At 45.4% G+C, this 19,459-nt stretch overlaps 2 protein-coding genes across 2 annotated transcripts in view; both read right to left on the bottom strand.

Moving 5' to 3' along the window:
- Positions 1–1,262: 1,262 nt before the first annotated feature.
- Positions 1,263–2,441, bottom strand: ucn3l (urocortin 3, like). Its single transcript, XM_077594005.1, has one exon. It carries the CDS (start codon positions 2,188–2,190, stop codon positions 1,675–1,677), a length of 516 nt encoding a protein of 171 aa, XP_077450131.1. The 5' UTR covers positions 2,191–2,441; the 3' UTR covers positions 1,263–1,674.
- A 1,252-nt stretch (positions 2,442–3,693) lies between these two features.
- The window catches only part of col7a1l (collagen type VII alpha 1-like), a 28,152-nt gene continuing 12,386 nt past the window's right edge, over positions 3,694–19,459 (bottom strand). Inside the window, exons 42-95 of the mRNA XM_077594499.1 lie at positions 18,944–19,012; positions 18,834–18,866; positions 18,576–18,647; positions 18,433–18,492; positions 18,324–18,359; positions 17,963–18,043; positions 17,824–17,859; positions 17,702–17,746; positions 17,544–17,615; positions 17,438–17,473; positions 17,237–17,263; positions 17,057–17,092; positions 16,940–16,984; positions 16,824–16,862; positions 16,065–16,118; positions 15,960–15,992; positions 15,716–15,895; positions 15,620–15,646; positions 15,520–15,537; positions 15,426–15,461; positions 14,650–14,688; positions 14,510–14,545; positions 14,347–14,442; positions 14,201–14,281; positions 12,423–12,530; positions 12,314–12,352; positions 12,155–12,199; positions 11,892–11,945; positions 10,806–10,949; positions 10,665–10,700; positions 10,066–10,092; positions 9,941–10,000; positions 9,440–9,694; positions 9,335–9,370; positions 9,207–9,266; positions 9,093–9,137; positions 8,976–9,011; positions 8,867–8,902; positions 8,465–8,521; positions 8,324–8,395; positions 8,194–8,265; positions 8,089–8,124; positions 7,497–7,577; positions 7,330–7,437; positions 7,204–7,266; positions 6,739–6,801; positions 6,550–6,666; positions 6,262–6,339; positions 6,138–6,191; positions 6,027–6,075; positions 5,488–5,622; positions 5,184–5,237; positions 3,968–4,141; positions 3,694–3,889 (exon numbers count right to left, since the gene is read on the bottom strand). Of these exons, the coding sequence (XP_077450625.1) occupies positions 3,867–3,889; positions 3,968–4,141; positions 5,184–5,237; positions 5,488–5,622; positions 6,027–6,075; positions 6,138–6,191; positions 6,262–6,339; positions 6,550–6,666; positions 6,739–6,801; positions 7,204–7,266; positions 7,330–7,437; positions 7,497–7,577; positions 8,089–8,124; positions 8,194–8,265; positions 8,324–8,395; positions 8,465–8,521; positions 8,867–8,902; positions 8,976–9,011; positions 9,093–9,137; positions 9,207–9,266; positions 9,335–9,370; positions 9,440–9,694; positions 9,941–10,000; positions 10,066–10,092; positions 10,665–10,700; positions 10,806–10,949; positions 11,892–11,945; positions 12,155–12,199; positions 12,314–12,352; positions 12,423–12,530; positions 14,201–14,281; positions 14,347–14,442; positions 14,510–14,545; positions 14,650–14,688; positions 15,426–15,461; positions 15,520–15,537; positions 15,620–15,646; positions 15,716–15,895; positions 15,960–15,992; positions 16,065–16,118; positions 16,824–16,862; positions 16,940–16,984; positions 17,057–17,092; positions 17,237–17,263; positions 17,438–17,473; positions 17,544–17,615; positions 17,702–17,746; positions 17,824–17,859; positions 17,963–18,043; positions 18,324–18,359; positions 18,433–18,492; positions 18,576–18,647; positions 18,834–18,866; positions 18,944–19,012 (3,504 nt within the window). The 3' untranslated portion in view covers positions 3,694–3,866. The remainder of the gene's footprint in view (positions 3,890–3,967; positions 4,142–5,183; positions 5,238–5,487; positions 5,623–6,026; positions 6,076–6,137; positions 6,192–6,261; positions 6,340–6,549; positions 6,667–6,738; positions 6,802–7,203; positions 7,267–7,329; positions 7,438–7,496; positions 7,578–8,088; positions 8,125–8,193; positions 8,266–8,323; positions 8,396–8,464; positions 8,522–8,866; positions 8,903–8,975; positions 9,012–9,092; positions 9,138–9,206; positions 9,267–9,334; positions 9,371–9,439; positions 9,695–9,940; positions 10,001–10,065; positions 10,093–10,664; positions 10,701–10,805; positions 10,950–11,891; positions 11,946–12,154; positions 12,200–12,313; positions 12,353–12,422; positions 12,531–14,200; positions 14,282–14,346; positions 14,443–14,509; positions 14,546–14,649; positions 14,689–15,425; positions 15,462–15,519; positions 15,538–15,619; positions 15,647–15,715; positions 15,896–15,959; positions 15,993–16,064; positions 16,119–16,823; positions 16,863–16,939; positions 16,985–17,056; positions 17,093–17,236; positions 17,264–17,437; positions 17,474–17,543; positions 17,616–17,701; positions 17,747–17,823; positions 17,860–17,962; positions 18,044–18,323; positions 18,360–18,432; positions 18,493–18,575; positions 18,648–18,833; positions 18,867–18,943; positions 19,013–19,459) is intronic.

Genomic DNA, 19,459 nt, shown 5'->3' with positions numbered 1-19,459 from the left:
AAAAATAAAATACGTCTCACAAAGCTCTTAGACGGAGGAAAAATTGTTGTTTAAACAAGTCAAAAATGACCCCTGCGCTACGGTTGAATGTCTCGCTTCGGTTTTGTCAAAACCACAATTAAAAATCAAAAGGGAAGGGCAAAGGTATATACGTATTCTAGAAGTGTACTGTTTATTCCTTACACCTCCACTTGATGGCACTAGTGTGAGTGTGAGTTACATACACAGGATCTTGCTATTAAAAAAAATCAACGCCAACCCAGTTAAAGTGTCTTCATTCAAAATTGGAGTGTATCATGATGCTAAACAAGTTAATTTAGGAAAGCCGTGAACACTGGTCGCTGATATCTAAACATTACACGGGTAGAGGAATTAGAAGTTATTAAAAAAAGACTCACTTTGCCGACAAACTGCTCCTTTTTGGCCGTTATGGCCACATTCTTGATGTTTCCCAGCAGTCTGTCCTCGTTGAGGGACTGAAACACACAATGGAAGGGTTTCTTTTTAAACATTAAGAGCAATAGGTGACGCGATGTAGCCAACTTGCTAGCAAACATTTGTGTTTGCATCCACGTCGGGGCTACATCACGCCAATGAAGCACGTTACCGTCAAAAAGCACTCTTGAAATGAGAACTGGGGCTACGAAATCCCCAAAAGACAAATTACCGAACGCGCTGCATTGTCCTGGAAGAAGTTTGTCGGGTCTTTCTTCGGGAAATCGTCAATTCTGAGCAGCTCAGCAGTCCAACGCGCCTAGCCTCCGGCTCATCCGCCATTTTGAAAAATGGCGGCGGTCTTTTGAACTCTGACCACAGCCACGCCTCGGCCACGCCTATTACACATAGACACAAAAAAAAGAGATCGTTTTCATCATAGAGTGCATTAGTCAGGGGGGCGGGGCTGCAAATACTTTTAGGTTGGGCATTAATACTTCAAAACAAATACATTGTTTTCATAATAATGTGCATTAGTCAGTCAATAGCACTGAAAACATTGCTAACAAGGTATGTTTTTAAAAAATATTGATATCTAGTTGAAATGTTTTGGCATTGTGACCACTGCACTGGGAAACTTTGGCAATTTGAATGGAAGGAACATACTGACTAAATGAAAAATGACCATATATAGTATACATGGTCATTTTTTAAAACAAAAATACATTTTTTTAGTCCTTACTATATGTAGAATAGTAAAATTGTGTTTGTGTGTGTGTGTGACTTACCGTTCTAAAAATCAATATGAAAGGAGGGCACCAACACAGTTTGTTCGATTTGCTTTATTTGGGGAAAATAATTATTTTAGTAGTATATAAAAATAACATCTGACAAACAAACATCCAAAGAGACTCCCATGCGGGTACTCGGGAGAAATGGTCAACAATGCAAGATAAACATAATCAACACAACACAAGATCACACGTTTGAGTGCCATTGACGGCGACGTCCAATCCTCCGTGACTGGGAGAGGGGCAGCCAACTCCAGTCAAAGAGGATTGGGCGTCGACTTGTGAGTCCAAAAGATGCTTTGCTGGCTTTTCGCCCACCGCCACGCGTTGAAAACGGAGCAGCAGGGCAATCGCTCGTCTCCAACAATAACGCCAAGCTACGTGCGAAGAAGAATGAACAAGTGCTCAAGTTCCACAAGCGTGGCCCTGGCCCTGTCCCGGTCCCGGATCACTTCCTCCGGCCGATGGCGGCGAGCAGCTGCGCGTTGGCGGCCGCCTGGTCGCGCACTTGCTGGTCTTTGGCCTTGGCGAGGAGCACGTTCATGATGTAGGTGGGCACGTCGAGCGACAGGTAGCGCCAGCTCCGGCGCTCCTCCTTGCCTCCGTTCCTCAACTGCAGCGTGCCGCGGACCTTGGCCGGACTCTGGAAGCGCGAGCCCGAGCGCGAGCGGGAGCGGGAGCGCGCCGGGCCATCCGAAGTTCTCCTCTCGCGGCTCGCCGACTCTTCGGAGCTGGAGGTGGCCAGGAACTCGGCAGAGGCAGAGGAGGAGGAGGAGGAAGAGGAGCGCAGCAAGGAGCTCCAGCCGCCCTCCGGGGGGAAGCCACCGACCATCTGCCGCTCGCACGGGACGTCGGAGCGGCCGCCGCGGGCCAGGCGGAGGAGGCACAGGCCGGACGACGGCGTCGGCGCCGGCGCGCACAGGACGGACAGCAACACGAGGGTCTTCAGGGACGACAGCATCATCGGCCTCTGCGGGGCGAGTCAACTTTTCCTCGCTTTTGGCTTTTTGTGTATTGCGGCTCTTGGATGGCGGTGAGCGCACGAGGACGGGCAAGCAGGGAAAAGCAAGGCGAGCAAGGCAAGCGCTCTTTTGGGAAAGCAACTCAACTCAACTATGCTGTCCGAGTGGGAGACGCGATTTGCGCCTTCATTTACCGCCGCCCTCCATTTAGTAGTGACTTTGACGTCATGGCCGCGGCGTCATCCAACGGGTGGCTACGCCCCCGCGTCAAAAGCCAACGACCATCGTTAGACTTGAAGCCGTTAGAAACGGCGCTTTCAGCACCACGGAGAGTTCCACAACTTTTGGAGCTCTCGCCAATATTTTCCAGCGAGTTCCACTTCAACTTCAAGTAACCCCTAACCCCTTAACTTTACAAAAGCAATGTCCGCAACTTTAATGGGCCTTTCATTGACGGCGAAAGACGTCTAATCTACTTCAACTGGGGGAATAATCACTTGAATAGCAGTCACTGTTGTTATCAACCTTAATCTCCTAAGACCCAGACTCTTGCAAGGGATTCATTTTTCTTTTCTTTTTAATATTTAGGCTAATTGGGACCTGGTGAGTGTAAAAACAAAGAATTATCTTTTTACATCATGTATTTTCTGAGAAAATAAATGTCCACATTATAAGGAGTCCAAAATTTAACATTGTAGTCTTGTGACAACCAAAAATGTGATATCCACACATGTGTCCTAGGAGGTTAAAAGTTATTTCCACTGACCCTATTTTTCGGACTATAAGTCGCACTTTTTTCACAGTCACAAAAAAGCATAACATGCTTTCGGTGGTTGGCGGTCAAGAAAATGTAAAACATAAGTGACACTTGAGTATTGTTTTACATTTTCTTGACCGTCAACCACCAAAAGCATGTTATGTTTTTATTTTTTAAAGGCTATAGTTATCCCCAAAACGGCAAATGTTATACATTAACAGATGTCTTTTACTTTAAAGCATGTTTGTTGTTGGTTTCAGAACAAATAAAAAATTACCCTGCCTATAATGCGCCTTTTTTTTCTCCTCTTCAGCATGCATTATTTGATTGGTACGGCTTATATTTTGAAAACTAGGGTACTTGAAACGAAACCGTTCTAAAACATTTATACGTTACCATCGAAGACAACTAAAACGTATTTGACGAATACATTTCAGAAGATTAAAAAAATATATCAGATCTGAACATTTAAATCAATCGGGCACCGCTCGAGAAATGATTGCCGTTTTGTGACTTCTCTTAAACAATACAGATGATTTTTCATCTTTCCCTTAATCATTACTATAATTTGGATCTCTTCTACACGCCAATTTCACACCGGTCAAGATGCAACGAGGGCGGCAGGATTAATTACGGCGCCGAGGGAGTGACGGACGCCCGCGCTCGCCGAAGGGGGGGATGACTTGCTCCTCTTCAACTTTAATGGCATCACATAACGGCGTTAGTCAGATGCTGGAAAATACTCCAATTCAAACCAAATGTGGCTTTTATTATTTTGGCCTCATGAACTCCCGCGGAGAAAATGGGCGCCTTGCGCCGGGATTTTGTTACAGTGCCATGGACGGGGACAGGTGTCCAATTTACTTTAACAGTATGCGTATAAATAACGATCCTGTACAGTACAAAAAAAATGTTTTCTCTTCATGTTCCCCCGTTGTGATCATCTGAGAAAACAGAACAAAATAGATAAATAAAGAAGAAAACTTTTTGGGGGTGTTCCGTTTAAAACATTTTTTTCTTACCCGCCGTCAAACAGCAATTGAGACACTCGCTCCGTGACGGGAAGCGGTTGCGGTTTCCGCCGCAGCCACCGTACACAAATGGGCGGCAGTCGCCCACCTCGGCATGGAAGAACCACGAGAGAGCGTAGTCGGAGCACGGGCCCTCCGTCATTGGCTCCAGGCAGCGCTCGAAACCTCCAAATATTAGGAACCCCCATTCTCAAATTTAATCGTTATTTCAGCGCTAAAGCGAATTAGCACAAAAGGCCATCAAACGCAATGTTTCCCAACCAAGTTATCTACCAAGACTTCATATATTGTAATACTATCCCCAGAGAAAAGTCCAAATATTACCAGACGAAAGTTGTAATAGTCTATTGCAGGGGTAGGGAACCTATGGCTCGGGAGCCACATGTGGCTCTTTTGATGGCTGCATCTGGCTCTTCGTTAACCTGTGAGCTAAAATATGGAACCCGCTGGTGACAGAACTGATATACTACGTCCAGTGCTGCTTTAGTCTTCTTTTTTTGCATTAGACTCTGCTAGAATGCATACTCTCATTGATTAGCAAATGCATAAGAATGTTGTCAAAAGTATTTTTTTTTTTTCACTTTAAAAGTGGTGAAATTACTAAAATAAAAGACACCCATTTACATGTATTTTGACTTTTAAATTCGGAGTATGGCTCTCAAGGAATAACATTAGAAAATATGAATTGTTTATGGCTCTCTTCGTCAAAAAGGTTCCCGACCCCTGGTCTATTGTAACACGACAAGGTTAAAATTGGAATATTCCGAAATAAATTTCAGAACATTCCGACATTCAAGTCGCCTTGTTGCTTTTTTTTAACGAAACGAGAACCGAAAGTTGTTTAGTGTCACGGGTTCCGACTTTTGGCGAGTTCACAAGTCTGTGTGAACTCATAACTACATAGAATTATGAGATTGAAATCGTTATATTACGTAAACGTGAAGTTGGGTCGGGTGAAAAATAAGATATTGAAATTCCTGTTGGTAAAACTTTGATGAAAACCACTTGATATTGTTCATATATAGTTTGAAGTGTTAAGATTTTTTGCCTTGAATTGTTTTCAATGCAAAAAGTGTGCCCTCATTCAAAATAGTTGGGAAACAGTGGTTTAACATTCAGATATTCCCTTTTGTGCTGGATTTCAAACAAGTCATTACTCATAAATGATGGAAATAATAAACAGGAAGTAGAAGAAAGTCAGACTCACTGGATGAGCGGCTCCCCAAAAGTCCTCTTTTTTCCCTTTGGATCGGCTCCACGGCTTGGAAAACAAAAGGAGATTGTTAGAAGATTTGCTATTTTGCACGGAAAGCAAGAAACGTTACGAAACACGAGGAGGACGCGTATTTAAAAGAACTCGCGTCGCTCGGGGGCGGCTTGACTTCTTTCAAGGGGGTCAAGGGAGCTCGCTCGTGTCATTGAGTCGGGCCGTTTGATGGAAATAAATTGGGCTGAAGTTTGATCTGGGGCTCGCTTGCTAATGAGCGCCGCCATTTTCACACCACACTCACCGGTGCCATTCACCAGGAATCCCTGCTGCATTTCCCACTCTTCTTCTTCATCGTCGTCCTCTTCCTCCTCTCGTACGGCGGGGGCGGAGCTCCCGTCGGGGTCCACCGACTTCACCGTCAACTTGTAAGCCAAACCTGCATCGATCGGCGACACTCATTCCTTCCTTTTCTGTACCGTTTGTCCTCACCGGGGCCGCGGGGGGTGCTGGAGCCTATCCCAGCCGACGACGGGCACCCTGAATGGGTGGCCATCCAATCTCAGGGAGACACAAGGAGACAAACAACCAATCACACCTGGGTGCAGGCAATTTAGAGTGTGCAACTAGCATAGCATGCACGTTTTTGGGTTGTGGGAGGAAACCAGAGTACCCGGAAAAACCCCACGCAAGCCCGGGGAGAACATGCAAACTCGTCGATCCCTGAACAACGAGGGCAACCGTTCTTTCTCTCCGATTGTGTTGGTTGGCACCGTAGCACGCGTGAGGGCACAACAGATGGCGTCTCGCACACGGGTGCCGCGTTGGCGCGCACACGCTTACCGCACTTGTCCGTCACCTCCTGCGCGATGATGTTCTTCACTTCATGAGCCTTCACGGAGGAGGACAGAATCAGCACGTTTGTTTGTCATGGCCGCGTGCGCTAGCGCGTACCGAAATGCCGGGCTCCCCTTTTTCGCCTTTGGCGCCCCCGATTCCCAACTGGCCCTGTAGAGACATAGCGCGATACGTTTGGAGCGGTCAAAAGAAAATCGGCCGTCCGACATGCTTAACTCACGTTCTGTCCTCTGAGTCCGGGGGTGCCGGGCACGCCCGCTTGACACGGCTGCGCTTTCCCCCTGCGGCCTCTGTCACCCTTTAATTAGAAAAGAAAGCAAACGTCTCGGCGTGACACCCAATTAGAGCGGAATTCTCATTAAGCGAGTAACTGTGACGTCATTAATTATTCTCCAATATAAACACTGACTTTATTTCAGCAGTGGGAAATAACAGCGCGACGCAAATGTGAAAAGATTTGATTCGTATGACTTTTATAAAAGGAGCTTGTAATAAAACGAAAAAATACCTTGGATCCCGGGTCTCCACGGGGTCCAGGGTTACCAGGTGGTCCCCGGTTTGCCACGTCGCCCGGTCTTCCAGGTGAGCCCTTGAAACCTGGGAAGCCCGGGAAACCGGCAGCACCCTAAGAGGAAAATTCCTAGTGTTATTTTGGGGCAATTTTGTCGATTATGTCCGATTTTTGTTGTTTACAAACCTTGTGACCTTTTCTTCCAGAGTCACCATCGACGCCATTGATGCCAGCGTGTCCTTTGTTGCCCTAATAAGACAAATTATTTCCAATAGGAATGTAATAAGAACATTTAAGACCCACTATCTGATTGTTTTTGCATTGTATTTAACCCATTTGTGCCCACATTCTATTTAGAGTTGTATGACGTATCAATACATTTAATTAAAAAATAAAATAAAATAAAAACCTTTTGTACAAACATGTAATTAGAACATTTTGAATGAGTCATTTTCTAAATTTTTATTGTGAGTCAAAAATGACTGACACTTTTGCAACAATTGGTGCCAATAGGGCAGAATGGGTTAAGTTATTACATGCCATTGACAGTCATACACGTCCACTGTAAAATGACTGACTGTGAATGCTCACCTTTCATTGGCCAAATGATTCGGACACCAGCATAATAAAAGACGGTGTGATATTTCTAACCTTTTGTCCAGCAAGTCCGTCGGTGCCAGGTATGCCAGGGTTGCCAGGTAAGCCCGTGTCACCCTATGGAGAAGCCGAGCGATGATTGGTCCCGCGTCAACGCCGACTGCCGGGCCGATAACAAACCTTTTCACCATGGAAGCCGGGAATCCCGAAGCGTCCAGGGATGCCACGGAAGCCCTTTTCCCCCTTGGCGCCATTTTCACCAAGTGTCCCCATTTCTCCGGAATCGCCCTTCAACGTAAAATGGACCATTCAAAACCAAAACAATGAATTCAGTCAATTTTCTCTACCTGATTCCCCTGTTGGCCTTTCAGTCCTACGTCTCCTTTGTCGCCTTTGTGGCCGTTCACGCCGTCGTTTCCAGGACGACCCTTAAAAATGACATCATCCAAATGCATACATATATACACCTATGGCAGGGGTCGGGAACCTTTTTGACAGAGAGAGCCATAAACAATGAATATTTTCTAAGGTTATTTCTTGAGAGCCATTCTCAGAATTGAAAAGTAAAAATACATGAAAATGTGTGATTTTTATTGTCATTTCACCACTTTTTAAGTAAAAAAAAACTCTGAATTCTTTTGACAACATTGTTATGCTGTTGCTAATAAATCAGTATCAATGATATGCATGCAGAAGAGTAATAAAAAACAAAATTATGATTAAAGTGGTGGTAGAGGTAGTGTCAATGCCACAGTGACGCTCCTATTAGTGCGTTCGGGAATCAGTGATTTCCATATTTTACCTCACAGGTTAGTGAAGAGCCATGTGCACCCATGAAAAGAGCCACATATGGCTCCCGAGCCATAGGTTCCCTACCCCTGACCTATGGCATCCATTAATTTTTCACTTTTTGTGTGTGTGTGTGTGTGTTTTTTATACCATGATTCCAAGCTCGCCCGGTTCTCCCGCATCTCCCTGCATAAAAATGTATCATGTTTGAAATCAATTTCAAAATTTTGTCACACCACGCCCTCATCTAGTAACCTTCTGCCCGCCTGGTCCTCGAGCGCCAAATCGCCCCAAAGCGCCTTTTGTACCGGCATCCCCCTTTAAACCCTGCAAAAAAATAAATAAAAATGAACTCAAATTAAAGATTAATAACAGCAGCCCCTACCTTAATTCCAGGTGGGCCATCCTCGCCTTTCTCTCCTTTGTCGCCCTCAAACCCCGGTGAGCCTCGCTCACCCTGAAACAAACCCAATAAAGAATGTCTGAAGCACCCCCCAGGGAACTCGGCGACGGACGGACGACTTACCGCGTCACCTTTGACGCCTTTTGAACCGCTAGGCCCGTGAATTTGAAGCGCGATTCCCTGCGGACGGAGATACCAACAGATGTGACACACACTCATTGGCTGTCATTCACAGCAATAAACGTCCAAATTACATGACTCTATTTCTTCTTCTGCTGGAAGCGAATGAACATTCATCAATGTTAAAAATTAGTTAATAACAAAATAACATTTGCTTTTCCTCTGGCTAACATGCGCCTTCCCACCATTTGGTTTATTGCTAGTAAGCGACCAATCCTTTTCAAGTGGGAGGCTATCAGCTAATGAAGGAACGTCAATGTCAGCCAATGACGTTTGCTCTTCCCAGCAATTAGTTTAATTAGCCGTAAAGGTCCAATCCGGTCGGACGTCAAGCAAGAAACGCACCCTTTCACCTCTGATTCCCGGCGACCCGCGTTCCCCCTGCGTCAAACACAAAAACAAACGCGGGTGAGACGCGTGCCACGTTTCCTTCTTCGGATGAGAAGAGCTTTACCTTCAAACCTTTGAAACCACGTAAACCTTTGGGCCCCTGAAACAAACAGGAAGTGGGCGACTCCCTAAAAGCTCGCTCTAGCGGAAATCCTGTTTGAAAACAAAACAAAGCACTCACGGCGAGTCCGGCGCCTCCGGCCACGCCTGGGGATCCTTTTTCACCCTGAAATAAAAAAGAGTCCCACTTAACGACGTAGCAGATAACGAGGGTAAAGAAAGAAATGAGTAATACCCTCTTTCCTGGAAAGCCAGTCAAACCGTGAGGTCCCGGTTCTCCCGGAATAGTCGCGCCCTGAATCATTTGGAAAGACGATGTCGGCAAAACAATGACATTCACGCTTGCGTTTTGGTCATTTCCACCTTTTCTCCATTTAGTCCAGGCTCGCCAGGCAATCCCTGCATTCAAGATTCGTAGGACATGAGGCGATACCAAGTTGGAAATATGATATCATAACAGAGGCTCACATGCGGTCCCGGTGGTCCCGGCGGTCCCTTGTTTCCGGGCGTTCCGTTTTTTCCTCGTTTGCCTCGCTCGCCCTGAGTCAAAACAGATTGTTGAAAACGGAGGAGAACCCAAGGCTCGGCACGCCGTACCTCTCGGCCAGCCTCGCCAGGGTCCCCGTGGGGGCCCCTGTGGCCCGGGGGCCCCTGGTCGCCAGCGCCCCCGCGTATGCCTTGGATTCCCTGAGCGCCAGTAGGCCCCGCCTCTCCCGGTTGGCCCTGAGACGACGTTTCAAATAACCGCTTTTATTTCAATCACGTTCATGTTTTTTAACAGCTTTTCAAAGCAAATGAGCAAACGCAGTTTATGTTTTCGGAGTCGTCATTTTCCAATTATGTGTTAAGATCGCACACACGCACGCAATGCTTTTTACAAATGAAAATAAAAGCCAAACAAAGTGGACGTGATTTCTTGTTAATCATTTTTTTTTTCTGAACGGAAATAAAAAGAAGAAAGAACGTCACCTTGCTGCCGGGCGGTCCCGCTTGGCCTTCGGGCCCTCGGTGGCCGACCCCCGGCTCGCCCTGAACGCACGACTTGGGTCGTCATTTCCGCCGTCCGAGGATAAAAGACGGGTGGGCGGGCGTACCTTTTGTCCCTTTTCTCCCACGTCGCCCTGAGGACGAAAAAATGAAAGTCAGAGAGCGCCCGGACAATGCGGACAGTCAGCGAGGTGGCCGCGATAAACACTCGTTAATGTGGTTTAACAAGGGGAATTATTCATGGCCGCCTTTCTTTAATCTCGTCCGCATCAAACGAGCGGCCCAATCTTTCCCCAACGCTGATGTAATGCCGCTCACGTGGGCGGGGCGCTTACGATTAAGTGGACACTTTGACACCGGACTATGCAACTTTTTAAAAATTATTATTAAACTGGAGTTTTCTCTTTTGTGCATGGTCGCATCGTTTACAATTTTTGATTCAATCATCTGCTAAAAAAAACGCAAGGCCTACTTCTTTCATCATCGTGCAAATTTCTTTTTAATGGTTTTAGAAATGATCATGATGAAACAATTTTTCTCTAACTTTTTAATCAAAGTAACGCCCCCCCCCAAAAAAAAATAATTGGCTCCCCAAGTACAAACATAACCACCAACATTAAAATTAAAAAGTTTTGACAGAATAGCATGAACATTTCACAGGAAAAAATATCATCTGATATATAACAAAAAAATGAAATATACATACCTTTGGACCTTGACTTCCATCTTCACCTGGTTGTCCCTAATTAAGAAAAGACTCATTGGCTGCCATTGACAGTGAAAAGGCGTCCAATCCACTTGAAATGCATCGGACAGAGACATTTGATGTGCGTGTGTCCGGCGTTACCTTGAGGTACAAATACGGGATAGGTCGCCCGTCTTGGTCCTCGCCCGCTGGCTCTATTTCCGCCTTCCTCCTCTCCAAGTCTTCCTCCCGCCAATCGCCGCTCCACTCGTGGTCATCAGGAACGTGTCGCCCTCCAAAATCCCTCTAAAAATTCAAAACAGCAAACTGACTAATCATATTTTGGGAGCAAAACTTGCAAAATAATTCCTCGCGATTTGTGAAGAAAGGAAAGCGGAGACTTTGAACTTCCATTTGTTTTTTTTTTAAATACAATTTTCACCAGTGAAGTTGCATAGCAGTGATGTTTAGACAGTGGCGGTCCGTGCATTTTGTCGTAGCGCCTTCAACGGGTAAAATCCACTTCCTAGCAGCATTTAATGATTAAATACAAATACTGAATGATGATCCAAAGATGAAAATACAGTAAGTTTCCATTTATATTAAACCAATCAGTTTGCCGATCGGCGCTGAAATTGAAATTTGAATCATGATTGAACGCTTTCCAAAGATTAAAAATGTCAGCACTGGTGAGAATTGCCGATTTTAGACCGTGCCAGTTACGCCAGAGATGTGTCATATTTTGCTACCTGTCAGAAATTGCTACTTTTCGTGCGTCATTCGTGTTACACTGAACACATTTAATGAATATGATCGGAGCGACGGTTTAATTAAAATGATTCTGTTGAAAAATAACGAAATCAGAAGTCTGTCACAGGCAGAGACGGTTTTGGCTAATTTTGCGCCCCTAAACAGATTGCACCCAGGGCACTCGCCCACGTTGCCTAAAGCAAAAACTGCGATTTTTATTTTTATTTTTATTTTTTTACGTAGTGATCTATCAATGTATTGAGTACTGGGAGCATTTCTTAAAATATGCGCCCTTGTAAACAGAAGCAAGAAAATGTATTCCCTTTGTAAAATTACTTCAATGGGGCTGTAATGGACATCTAAAATATAAATGTATGTATAATGTAATAGACAGATATAGGAAAACAGAGGTAGCAAAATTTGACAGAGACAAAAATTGATAGAGGGGAAAAGAGCTTCTTCAAAATCTGACAGAACAGCGGCCAATCAGAACTCTACCTTGTCCGCTTCCTGTTTGTGGACGGGCGGCGGCGGTAGCGGCGAGTCCTCGTTCTAGGGGGAGAAAACCCACATGAGAGTTCCCGACAACTCAACGTGAAATTAATGGAACCCTCCCGTGGCGTCACGAACAAGTCGTTTGTCTCATAATTAAAGACTCAAGGAAGCGGGTGCGATTAAAGCCAAGTTTGACAGGCGGCTTAACGAGAAGGCGTCCGCACGTCAGCGAGCATCACTTCCAATTCCAAAAGAAGGCCGCCTACCTCTCGGGCCTCATAAAACTCCTCCTCCTCCCATTGCTCGCCCGCCTAGGGGATGACAAGTGTCGCAACAGTGCAATACGAGACGAAACGAGCAGAAGCTCATTTCGGCGATATTAAAAAAAAATGCTTATAAAAAAAGTTGGGGCTCGTTTCATTTACCGCCGTGTGTCTGGTGTGACGTCCTTTATTTCCTTTGCCCTGGGTCACCAAGAGTGAAAAATCAATGCATTACAATGACAAATGTTGAGGAATTATGACTGATGTTTACCTTCCTCTTATGTCCTAAACTTTTTCGGCCTGCCCTTTTTTGCCCTTTTTCTTTCTTTGGTGGCACGGTCCATAACGTCGGATCCTCTGTAGTTTCATTCCAAGAGTCCTTAAAGACAAATGAGATTAGATTAAACTTTATTCATCCCATACTCAGGAAATTCAGACACAGGACAAGACATTAAATTTAAATAAAACAGATAATACATCAATAAATATGTTATAGTTCTTGAATATTGTACGCTGCGTAAACGGTCCTGATATATGATTTTACTCGCGATAAGGCAATACAACAATTATCGGTGCATTCGTCAGGATATCTTTCTACCATACTCAATTGACTAATAACAAAAATCAACTATTAACCGGGAAAAAACAAGCTCTTTTTAACCTTCTGCTGTGAATTGAAATGAAATTTATCACTAGATGCCCAATCCATTTGAAATGGGAGGGTGGCAGCGATTGAACATATACGTTCATTTACCGCCATCCCCCCACATTCAATCCAATCGTTCATTCGCGGTCACCCGGATTGGAAGTCTACTAGCGATAAAGTCATTGACACAAAAAAAAAGCTACATACTGTATTTTACGGATTATAAGACTGCGACCAATACTCAAGTGGGATTTTTAAAGCCTTTTTGGGCTATAGTTAGCCAAAAACTGTAAATGTTACATTAACAGGTGCCAATTTAGCTTTTGTTTCTCCATGAACTATTTTTACTTGAAAGTATGTTTGTTCTTGGTTTCTGAACAAATAAAGTCTCCCTTTAAATGCAATTTCTACTACTCCAGTTCGACTTCTATATACTATTTATTTCGTGACCAGACGTTTGGTCGACCGGACGTTTGGTCGACCGGACGTTTGGTCGACCGGACGTTTGGTCGACCGGACGTTTGGTCGACCGGACGTTTGGTCGACCGGACGTTTGGTCGACCGGACGTTTGGTCGAACGGACGTTTGGTCGAACGGACGTTGGGTCGAACGGACGTTGGGTAGAACGGACGTTGGGTAGAACGGACGTTGGGTAGAACGGACGTTGGGTAGAACGGACGTTTGGTAGAACGGACGTTTGGTAGAACGGACGTTTGGTAGAACGGACATTTGGTCGCCGGGTTCGCTCGCTGTCAAATTATGACAGAGAGTTTACTGTTGATATTTTGATATTTTATATTAAACTCACTCTCTCTCTCTCATGATTATAATTTTGAGAGCTGGTTTCAACAGTAACAACCCGGTCGACCAAACGTCCGGTCGACCAAACGTCCGGTCGACCAAACGTCCGGTCGACCAAACGTCCGGTCGACCAAACGTCCGGTCGACCAAACGTCCGGTCGACCAAACGTCCGGTCGACCAAACGTCCGGTCGACCAAACGTCCGGTCGACCAAACGTCCGGTCGACCAAACGTCCGGTCGACCAAGCGTCCGGTCGACCAAGCGTCCGGTCGACCAAGCGTCCGGTCGACCAAGCGTCCGGTCGACCAAGCGTCCGGTCGACCAAGCGTCCGGTCGACCAAGCGTCCGGTCGACCAAGCGTCCGGTCGACCAAGCGTCCGGTCGACCAAGCGTCCGGTCGACCAAGCGTCCGGTCGACCAAGCGTCCGGTCGACCAAGCGTCCGGTCGACCAAGCGTCCGGTCGACCCAACGTCCGGTCGACCAAACTTCCGGTCGACCAAACGTCCGAGTACCATTTATTTGGCTGGCGCCACTTATACTCGGGTGCGACTTATAGTCCAGAAAACACAATAACCAGACATATATCTGTTTGACACTCACGGGGCGAGTCGGTTGGTCCAACTCAAATTCCTCGATGGTGTCCAACAGCGACCGGTTGGAAAATTCAGCCTTTTCCGAGCTCTGTTGAGAGGAATCGGAGCGAGGTGTCAAAATTGTAAAGACTAGCCCAAATGGAGGTAACCTACTGTGTACTCAGGGATGACGTTGGAGTTGGCGGTGTTTCCGTTTCTGGCATTTTTCTCCTGCAGAAGCCTGTCCATCAGAAGCTTCAACACGGGCAGCTGGAAAGCCAGCGGGGACGTCAATTTGGAGAACAAAAAGGGAAGCAAGTGTAGACCGCGGGTGCACCTTGATGCCGTAGCTTTCAAACATGGCTTCGATGTCCTGCGGGAGAAATGTAAAAATCACGTTTGTTGGAGGTACTACTTTGACTTGAAGTCGATTAAACGGTTTAAAGCGAATTAAAACGATTAAAAGCCAGACTTTACCTTCATCTCCAGGGATTTGCCACAATCTCCTGGATCACCCTTCAAAAGAAAAACAGAGGCAAAATATTGCACTTTCAATGTAGAACATCTTCAATTGCGTCATTCCAAAAATGCAAAGTTAGTTAACAGATTCTTCCATTGATTTAAGTCAATATTACTTTTTTTGTTTTTAAGCCCATTCATTTAAAGTTTGATCATTTATCACCTGAATCAATAAATAATCTCGATTTTGAACATTTTTTGTTCTTATTTTAAGAACATTTTTTCACACATTGACCCCCTTAAAATAAAAAAACACTCCAATATAGCTTGGAAGAAAAAAAAAAAATCGCCCTTATTGACAGTTCAACTTAAACTTTTTAAAATATATATATTAAAACAATAGAGTTGTTTTCAATTATGTTATCAGGACAAAACTGGGAGGGAAAAGTTCCCATGAAAATTAGATTAAAATGTATTTTCTGTGACTGAAGCATTTTGAAAGATTTAATTTCCATAATTTGTTGCTTCTTAGAAAAAGTGTTTTTGCTGATTACATGCAAAATGTTACTTAAAACTTGGGTTTAAAGTTCATTTTTAGGATTGTGTTGACTACTCTATTGCTTGAAATCAGTCTGTGAAACTTATATTCCGCTTAATTAGAGTATTTCCAAGTTAGTCAAATTTCCGTGGAGCATTAACAAATGATTTCACTCCCGATCCCTCGTCGATTTACACGTAAAACAAGGGAATTGAAATGGTTTGAAGGTGTTGTGTTTTTGTAATGGCGGCTCTACCTTTTGGCCTTCCCCACCAGCGTCTCCTTTCTCACCCTGCAGTCAAAAGTCAGATGAATTTGGCTGTTTCGTGTCAACCCCATTTCAAAGTTACCTTCATCCCTAGAGAGCCCTAAAAGGAGACAAAAAGTGTGAGACCTTTGAAATAAGGCCCCAACTTGCGTCCTGTTTTTATGTTATTTTGAACAACTTACATTTGCGCCCGTTTCGCCTTTCTCCCCCTGCAACAGCAAAAACGTGTTTAGTGGGAGCAAAAAAAACGGCCAAAATGGGCAAGAAATATGGCTCACATCTTTTCCGGGGAGCCCTCGTTTGCCGTCGATGCTGGCTCGTCCCTGGAAAAGGCCAAAACAATCTCCGTCCGTTATGTCGAAGGAGTATATCGCCAATAGCGGAGGCTTTACCGGCGTTCCCGGTAATCCGGGCATTCCGCCAATGCCGATCCGACCCGGTTCGCCTCTGTCTCCCTTCTGTCAAAAACAGAAAGGGAATTTAACTACAACCTAGAATATCTGGATTTGTTGACGTACTTACAGGGCCGGGCGGTCCATTGGGTCCCTGCTCGCCCTGAAATTTGAAATCTGGGCGTTACGCAAATAATAAAAAAAGCAAAGAGCAACATTAGAAGATGAGCATTACCTTGAGGCCCGGTTCTCCTGGCGTACCGTTAACTCCGTCTTTTCCAGCACCAGCCTGCACGTAGTAATGCGTACAAGTGCGTGGGAAGGGACTAAAGTGGGGGGGTCAAAATCTGTTTGGTTGGCGGGCCACATTCATGCCAACTAGATTGCATTTGGGCCGGACCATTTTATTTTGCGTCCAAAAAGTTGTCGCCATTGACGGTGCTCGACATCCTATACGTTTTGACTGGGAAGGGCGAATGAATTGTCGCTCAAGCAAAAACTGATTGGATGTCTAGACCAGTCAATAGCAATGAAAAATGAACATCCACAGCCAGTTTAAGTGAATTGGACAACTATCATTGTCAATAGTGTGTCATTTTAGGGTACTTAGGGTCCATTTTGGATCATTTCCTATTGATTTTCAGGGACTTTTAGGGATCTAATGACTTTTGGGCCATTTTAAGGTTCCCTATTAACTCATTGGCTGCTACTAAAGGCGCTGTTTTTAGGGGAGGGGGCGAATGAACCAATGTTATTGCAGATAGGAAATTGTGCAGAATTGCATACACACAACTCACAAATCAGTTTTTTTGGCACTCTTATCAAAAAAATGAGAGCATTTAATTTTGTACGAATGAGCTACAAAGTGCCCGTCAGGCAGAACAAGCCCGCAGGCCAGATCGGACCCCCTGGCAAGCCCATTCCGGCCCGCTGGCCACAGGTTTGACACAGCCAGACTAAAGTAAAAGCACACGCACGCCATTTGGATACCTACTAGAGAGGACCCCGGTAGTCCAGGTTTACCCTCAGGACCCTGCAAATGAACAAAATCCCAAGTTGGAAGGTGACGGCGCTCATTTTCGCGGGGAAAACGGCAAAGGTGGCACTCACTCGGAGTCCAGGTGGGCCCGTTTCGCCTCTGGAACCCGGTTCGCCCTGATGGAAGCGGTAAGGACTTTGAAAGGCGATACTCACTTGGGAACATAAATGTTTTATCGATAAAGCTACCTTGATGACTCTGGTGAAAATATTGCCTCCGAGTGGCTAGCAAAAAAAAAAAAAAAACAGATTGAGAGCGCTCATTTCTTACGGCTTACAGTTATTGTATTAACTTTACGAGCGGCCTCGCCACAAACACGACCGGACCGACGAGGAGCCGTCGCACGTCACCATAAAAGCTTTGTTTACCTGTGTGGCAGGAGGTCCAGGTTTTCCCTTTGTGACGACAGCAGACGCACACAAAAAAAAAAAAAAATCCAATCAAAAGAGGTCACGCGTCGGCAGGAAATAGAAAGGGTGGCGCGCACAAAGGCCCGAGCTCAGATATCGGAATTGCAATCGCCATAAAAAGCGAGGCGGCGGACTGAGACGAGAGCAGTCGACACGTACCGGCTCGCCTTTGTCGCCCTTCTCTCCACGCCGTCCCTGCGGGAGGGACAAACATTTCACGAGGTGATTAGGAAATGCGGCCATTGACAAACGGGATCTTTCCTACCGTCGGGCCAGCGTTTCCAATATGGCCTTCGTCTCCTCGCTCTCCCGGTCGCCCCTGAAGTCCCGACGGACCCTGCGCGCTCCAAAATGGATTCTTAAGAACGCCGCGATATAGTCGTAGAATGTACTTGGGTGGATTTTTGGTCCTTGCGGAAATACCCTTATTCCTGGGTCACCAGTCGCTCCGTGCATTCCTTGCGCTCCCTGCACGAGACAAAATCACTTGAATTTGAGCAAGTTGCCAACAAGTTTGCTACCCTGCTATAGGACCCGCATGCCACCTTGGTTCCTTGTTCTCCTTTCGCTCCAGGTTGGCCCTAAAAACAAGGACAGCATTGACGCGGGAAAAATGTACCTTTTGACGCTTTTGTCATATTCCCAAATGTAATCCCTTCCGTCAACCTCATGTGATTTACTTACATCTTTACCTCTTAATCCTGGCTCTCCAGGATTTCCAGTTGAGCCCAAATCCCCCTTGTCGCCTTTTGGACCATCCTGTCCCTAGACAATACATTTCTTATTAACGACCGCCGTCCCATCCGTTTGGTCTGGGAGGGATGGCGGCGGTTATTAGGAGCATACCTGTCAACCTCTGCCGATAACTGCCCTTATAAATGATTATGATTCCCCTTACAAACCCCCCAAAAACCTTACAAACACCGTACGAGTCGTACGGTGTTTGTAAGGTTTTTTGGGGGTTTGTAAGGGGAATCATAATCATTTATAAGGGCAGTTATCGGCAGAGGTTGACAAGTATGTAGGAGTCGCTATTTCTAACTACCTTTGGTCCTGGTTTTCCAGATAAACCAACGTTTCCCTGTGAAAAACAACATTATATATATTATTTTTTTAAAGTATAAATATCATGGATCATTTATTTAGGGACTCACCCGCTCGCCGCTCTCCCCCTTGGGCCCCCCCAGGCCCGGAATCCCAAAACCTGGACTTCCCTGCAAACACAAGGGTTCCACTGAAGCTGCATTGGTCGCTCATTTCTTTGTCTCCCACACATTGCACTTTTTAAACAGCCAACCTTTATTCCTTTCTCTCCTTGTTCACCCTTGGTGCCCAGAGCTCCCGGGGGCCCAATCGGACCGGCGTCTCCCTGTCAGACCAGATGTGTGACACATCAAAAGCAAACTTAAAGGCTCACCGAGTCATTGGGTCTCAACGCTCAAAGTTAATGAGGGGAACTCTTAATTGTCTTTGATTGGCAGGCCCAGAGGAGAACGCCATCCAAAACAATCACTTGAATTTTTTCTTGACAGTGCAAACAGCAGAAAACACTCACCCGGACGCCCTTTTCACCAGTCGGACCAATAATCTGCGATGACAGGACAACAAAACATAATTAAAATGAAAAAAGTCCCAAAGAAATTCATGTGTAAATAGTGCTCTTACACCGTTGGGATCTCCCGGGGCTCCTCTTGGTCCTTCTTCACCTTTGATTCCAATAGGCCCGGCTGGACCCTGAACGGATAAAACATCCAAAGCAACACAAATTACCATGATTATCTTTTTTAAAGTCTTCATGAAATGTCAGAATTTGCACTTTCTAAAGATCTTAAAAGACCCTAGGAAACAGTGAGTGTGAAAAAAAATCTACATGACTTTGCCAATGTCATTTTACATGGAGAATATAAATTTGGCACTTGAATCTGGTAGCAGTAATTCTACCAAAAATAGGGAACGTCCCCTTTTTATGACATCACAACCAGAATTGATGATCATGTCTAAACTTTCTAGTGCTGGGCTAGCCAGACTAGCTAGTTGACATCACCCAAATAGAAAGACTACAGGTAGCAAGATACCAGACTGCGGAAAATCTGCATCTTATTCTTGGTATGACATCTTGGAGATTTTTTGGGGGTAGGTGGGTCGCAGTCAGAGGAGCAAGTAAGACGAATTAGGATAAAA

The sequence above is a fragment of the Stigmatopora argus genome, chromosome 23, assembly GCF_051989625.1.
Source record: "Stigmatopora argus isolate UIUO_Sarg chromosome 23, RoL_Sarg_1.0, whole genome shotgun sequence".
Classification (NCBI taxonomy): Eukaryota; Metazoa; Chordata; class Actinopteri; order Syngnathiformes; family Syngnathidae; genus Stigmatopora; species Stigmatopora argus.
The sequence above is the reverse complement of the archived record's forward strand: the minus strand, read 5'-3'. Positions and strand labels throughout refer to the sequence as shown.